Source organism: Sander vitreus, unplaced genomic scaffold, assembly GCF_031162955.1.
Source record: "Sander vitreus isolate 19-12246 unplaced genomic scaffold, sanVit1 ctg484_0, whole genome shotgun sequence".
In the NCBI taxonomy this organism is placed as follows: domain Eukaryota; kingdom Metazoa; phylum Chordata; class Actinopteri; order Perciformes; family Percidae; genus Sander; species Sander vitreus.
Window position 1 is genome coordinate 37,501 of NW_027595590.1, and position 5,636 is coordinate 43,136.

Consider the following 5,636-nt stretch of genomic DNA (forward strand, 5'->3'; position numbering starts at 1 on the left):
ATCAGGGAACACCATTTATTAATCCCAGCGGTCCAGGTACTGCTTCCTCACCTGGGACCCGATCGCACTCCCAACTCGTCACATTCTGACTCAATGAAAATAAAAATAATAAAAACAATGTGCGTGGTTTTACTATGTTTTCCGAGTTAAACGACCAACTCATTCTCACTAGGGTTGGGTACCGAAACTTGGAACTACAGGTAGGAAACGGACCGGATTAGAATGCAAATTTCGGTTCCTCATTTCGGTTCCACTTAATGTGTCGAGTGAAATATTTTCCCTCTGTTGCTCCGAAACAGACGTAAACAAATCCCCCCCTCTCTGTAGTCTACTGTTAGCTAGCTACCGCAAATGTAGGCTACTTTTAAAATACCATATTTTCATTAATGAAGTAAACAGTGACTGTCCTTCCTTTGCTGAATCCTGAACCCCCTGGTTGGTGTTCTGCTGAATCCTGAACCCCCTGGTTGTGGTTTTGCTGAATCCTGAACCCCCTAGTTGAGATTCTGCTGAATCCTGAACCCCCTAGTTGAGATTCTGCTGAATCCTGAACCCCCTGGTTGAGGTTCTGCTGAATCCTGAACCCCCTGGTTGAGGTTCTGCTGAGTCCTCGTCCCGTCCTCAGTCCATGAACACAGTCAACACATTAATGAAGTAAACAGTGACTGTCCTTCCTTTGCCGTACCTGAAGTTGCTGCATTCTGGCTGCTGTCTGTAGATTCCTTCATGCTCAGCTCGTATTCTTCCAGATGTTTCATACCAGATGTTGTAACAGCGGTGATGTTGTGTATTGTTTAGGGTCCTCGCCACCACCAGACTAATCAGCATTGCAGATTGAACATGTAGCTGGACTTGAATGGCCTTCTTTTGACTGAAAGTACTGCCAAACAACCCTTTTTCTGCTCACCAGTTCCATTTCCACTTCCTCTCAGCCTGCTGCATTGAAGCTCCACCTACGTAAACACCTTCCTGTAATCAACGGCGCCGTCATCACGGCGACCAGCGTAGCGCGGAGTGCAAGCGCAGGATTCAGCAGAAACCCAACCCCCTCAAAAAGACCAATATTCAGCCCAATCAGAAACCCAATTCTGGATTCGGTGCATCCCTATAAATTAGTAAACATTATAAATCAACAGTACAATAACTTTTCGAACTGAAGTTTAGTAAACTATCACGGACCTCCTCGATGTATTCGGGCTCGCTCACGGAAGCGTCCCATCTGTTGTGGAGGATGAAGATGTTGGGTTTGGAGATTCTCTCGCTGACTTTGTGGAAGAATAGTTTCTCCTGCAGACAGAAAGATATGACATATAACATATTGATGTGAGTCCTTATCTTCTCTTATCAATCTAGACGGGATCAGAACCAGGTTTCCTCACTGTGTTCATCAGCGTTGACTCGGCGTTTCCCACCAGAACGAAGACGTCGGCGTCCAGACAGAACTTATCAATCCAGCTGTCCAACTCCAGAGTCACATCAGTGCCGGGGCTGAGGCACACATGAGATGATTAATCATTATTATTCCTGCTGTTCTGACGAGAGGTTGACAAGGGAATCAATTGTCGCTCCCATCCCATCCCGAGCCCAGGAAAATAATCCCGTCATATCCCGATCACATGACTGCCCCCTTCCCAAAAAAAGGTAACATGTATTACCTACAGGTCTAGGTAACATGTATTACCTACAGGTCTAGGTAACATGTATTACCTGCAGGTCTAGGTAACATGTATTACCTGCAGGTCTAGGTAACATGTATTACCTGCAGGTCTAGGTAACATGTATTACCTGCAGGTCTAGGTAACATGTATTACCTGCAGGTCTAGGTAACACGTATTACCTGCAGGATAACACGTATTACCTGCAGGTCTAGGTAACATGTATTACCTGCAGGTCTAGGTAACATGTATTACCTGCAGGTCTAGGTAACATGTATTACCTACAGGTCTAGGCGATTTCATTACGTAATTCCTAACGGAGATCTTCTCACAGCTCCTGAAAATGGATTGAGGGGTCCTTCGATGACACTTTCAATTGCATCGGCTTCTTTCCAGAATCCATTTTGCAGACTCTCTGCGGGACTCCCGTGGGAATACCGTGACCCATGGGAGTTCAAAAAAATTGTCACCCTCTAGTTCTGACATCTGTATTTCTTTCAAGTGTGATGATCAGCGCGTTACCTGTCCATCAGCACCAGGTCATCTCTCAGCAGAGCACAGCGACTTTTAGGCCACATAACCTTGACCAGACAGCCAGAGTCCAGGGTGGGGTCCATGTGGAGCGCGTGGGCCAGCTGGTTCACCGTCTGAGGGGGGGAGAGGAAACAAGGACGTGTGTGCTTTGAAGTACCACGTGAATTCGTCAGCATTAAAGCACCAAAAAAGCAAAATTGAGAAAAAAACACCCATTTGACAGAAGCGGCAAAAATTGGCAAAAAAAAACACCCAAAAAAGCAGCAAAAACGTCAGAAAAAAACTGTGATAAAGCGGAAAAAAATGGCGCCAAAGAAAGCACCAAACGTGGCTAAAAGAGTGTCAAAACAGAAAAAAAAGCACCATGAAAAGTGAGAGGAAGCTTATCACAAAGTCATCTGATGAGAGTAATAATCACATTTAAAGGGACAGTGTGACATGTTCTTAGACCTTCAGATCTCATCTAAACCCCTCCCCCCACCCCCCTCCAAACCCTCTGAGGATATGGGTGGACTCCTGCTTAAACGTACCTTTTATAAGCCCCCCAACACCATCTTTTACTAAACCAAAAGTGACGCCAATAGTCCTGACCTAGCGTGTTTAGATCTGCTGCTAAAGGAGACTTTAAGCGTCAAACAACGCCAAAGATAACTGAGCAAGCGTCTGTATTTTACGAGATGGGAGTGCGTGTGTTGAAACTTTGAAAACGGGTCAAATTTGACCCAGAGAAACAGGATAGTTAAGTGCTCTGTGTCAGGATGGTTTATGGGTCTGTGTTAGGATGGATTAGGGCTCTGTGTCAGGATGGATTAGGGCTCGGTGTCAGGATGGATTAGGGCTCTGTGTCAGGATGGTTTATGGGTCTGTGTCAGGATGGTTTATGGGTCTGTGTCAGGATGGATTAGGGCTCTGTGTCAGGATGGATTAGGGCTCTGTGTCAGGATGGATTAGGGCTCTGTGACAGGAGGTTTAAGGGCTCTGTGTCAGGAGGGATTAGGGACTCTGTGTCAGGATGGATTTAAGGACTCTGTGTCAGGAGGATTAAGGGCTCTGTGTCAGGAGGTTTAAGGGCTCTGTGTCAGGATGGTTTAGGGCTCTGTGTCAGGAAGGTTTAGGGCTCTGTGTCAGCAGGGTTTAGGGGCTCTGTGTCAGGATGGTTTAGGGCTCTGTGTCAGGAGGATTTAGGGTTCTGTGTCAGGAGGATTTAGGGCTCTGTGTCAGGATGGATTAGGGCTCTGTGTCAGGATGGATTAGGGCTCTGTGTTAGGATGGTTTATGGGTCTGTGTCAGGATGGATTAGGGCTGAGTGTCAGGATGGATTAGGGCTCTGTGTCAGGATGGTTTATGGGTCTGTGTCAGGATGGTTTATGGGTCTGTGTTAGGATGGATTAGGGCTCTGTGTCAGGATGGATTAGGGCTCTGTGTCAGGATGGATTAGGGCTATGTGTTAGGAGTGTTTAGGGCTCTGTGTCAGGAGTGTTTAGGGCTCTGTGTCAGGAGGCTTAAGGGCTCTGTGTCAGGAGGATTTAAGGGCTCTGTGTCAGGAGGATTTAGGGCTCTGTGTCAGGAGAATTTAGGGCTCTGTGTCAGGAGGATTTAGGGCTCTGTGTCAGGAGTGATTTAGGGCTCTGTGTCAGGAGGGTTTAGGGCTCTGTGTCAGGAGGCTTAAGGGCTCTGTGTCAGGATGGATTAGGGTTCTGTGTCAGAAAGGTTTAGGGCTCTGTGTCAGGAGACTTAAGGGCTCTATGTCAGGAGGGTTTAGGGCTCTGTGTCAGGATGGATTAGGGCTCTGTGTCAGGAGGTTTAAGGGCTCTGTGTAAGGAGGGTTTAGGGCTCTGTGTCAGGATGGATTAGGGCTCTGTGTCAGGAAGGTTTAGGGCTCTGTGTCAGGAGGGTTTAGGGCTCTGTGTCAGGATGGATTAGGGCTCTGTGTCAGGAAGGTTTAGGGCTCTGTGTCAGGAGGTTTAAGGGCTCTGTGTCAGGAGTGTTTAGGGCTCTGTGTCAGGAGGATTAAGGGCTCTGTGTCAGGAGGGTTTAGGGCTCTGTGTCAGGATGGATTAGGGCTCTGTGTCAGGAGGGTTTAGGGCTCTGTGTCAGGAGACTTAAGGGCTCTGTGTCAGGAGGTTTAAGGGCTCTGTGTCAGGATGGATTAGGGCTCTGTGTCAGGATGGATTAGGGCTCTGTGTCAGGAGGGTTTAGGGCTCTGTGTCAAGAGGGTTTAGGGCTCTGTGTCAGGAAGGTTTAGGGCTCTGTGACAGGAGGTTTAAGGGCTCTGTGTCAGGAGAGTTAAGGACTCTGTGTCAGGAGGATTAAGGGCTCTGTGTCAGGAGGTTTAAGGGCTCTGTGTCAGCAGAGTTTAGGGCTCTGTGTCAGGAGGCTAAAGGGCTCTGTGTCAGGAGGGTTTAGGGCTCTGTGTCAGGAGAGTTTAGGGCTCTGTGTCAGGATGGTTTAGGGTTCTGTGTCAGGAGGATTTAGGGTTCTGTGTCAGGAGGATTTAGGGCTCTGTGTCAGGAGGTTTAAGGGCTCTGTGTCAGCAGAGTTTAGGGCTCTGTGTCAGGATGGATTAGGGCTCTGTGTCAGGAAGGTTTAGGGCTCTGTGTCAGGAAGGTTTAAGGGCTCTGTGTCAGGAGGTTTAAGGGCTCTGTGTCAGGAGGTTTAAGGGCTCTGTGTCAGCAGAGTTTAGGGCTCTGTGTCAGGATGGTTTAGGGTTCTGTGTCAGGAGGATTTAGGGTTCTGTGTCAGGAGGATTTAGAGCTCTGTGTCAGGACGGTTAAGGGCTCTGTGTGAGGATAGTTAAGGGTTCTGTGTTGGTCGTACGCTGACGCTCCTCCTCTCATTGGACGCCTCGGTGGTGAGGTAAGCCTCGTCTCCGTCGGTCCCTTCCACCCTTAGGAAACAGTTGGTGGTGTGGCCGATGCCGCTCGGCAACACGCGGTCTCTCAGCATGGCGTTGATCACCGTGCTCTTCCCGTTACTCGTCCTGCAGACAGACACAGTCCGCTGATCTTACACTTCCTGTTTTATTACATTAAACATATAGACATTTTAACAATCTAAGTGCACGGCGTGAAGCGCCTGGCGCAGGTGCGTTTAGGGAGTGTTCAATTCATAGGTGTGTTCTGGGCGTAACATGCAATCAACCAATCAGAGATCATCTCCCATTCCCTTTAAAAGCCAGGCGCGTTTGGACCTTGGAGCATTGCTGTTATGATGGAGGATTTGCACCGTAATATTTGTATTTGTAATCTTCTGCATGTGTGTGTGTGTGTGTGTGTGTGTGTGTGTGTGTGTGTGTGTGTGTGTGTGTGTGTGTGTGTGTGTGTGTGCTGCTGTGCGTCCCTGTGTGTGTAACAAGCATAGTGTGCACGTGCTGTGCACGAGCCTAGGAGCATTTTACTAATGCTCTGTTAAAATAACAATGAAATGCTGCGTTATTGACTTTAGACC

General features: G+C 48.1%; 1 protein-coding gene across 1 annotated transcript in view; it reads right to left on the reverse strand.

Moving 5' to 3' along the window:
- Window positions 1-5,165, reverse strand: part of LOC144514180 (mitofusin-1-like) — a 26,677-nt gene extending 21,512 nt beyond the window's left edge. Inside the window, exons 1-4 of the mRNA XM_078245365.1 lie at window positions 5,007-5,165; window positions 2,178-2,302; window positions 1,380-1,488; window positions 1,180-1,287 (exon numbers count right to left, since the gene is read on the reverse strand). Coding sequence (XP_078101491.1) covers window positions 1,180-1,287; window positions 1,380-1,488; window positions 2,178-2,302; window positions 5,007-5,135 — 471 coding nt within the window. The 5' untranslated portion in view covers window positions 5,136-5,165. The remainder of the gene's footprint in view (window positions 1-1,179; window positions 1,288-1,379; window positions 1,489-2,177; window positions 2,303-5,006) is intronic.
- Window positions 5,166-5,636: the final 471 nt, after the last annotated feature.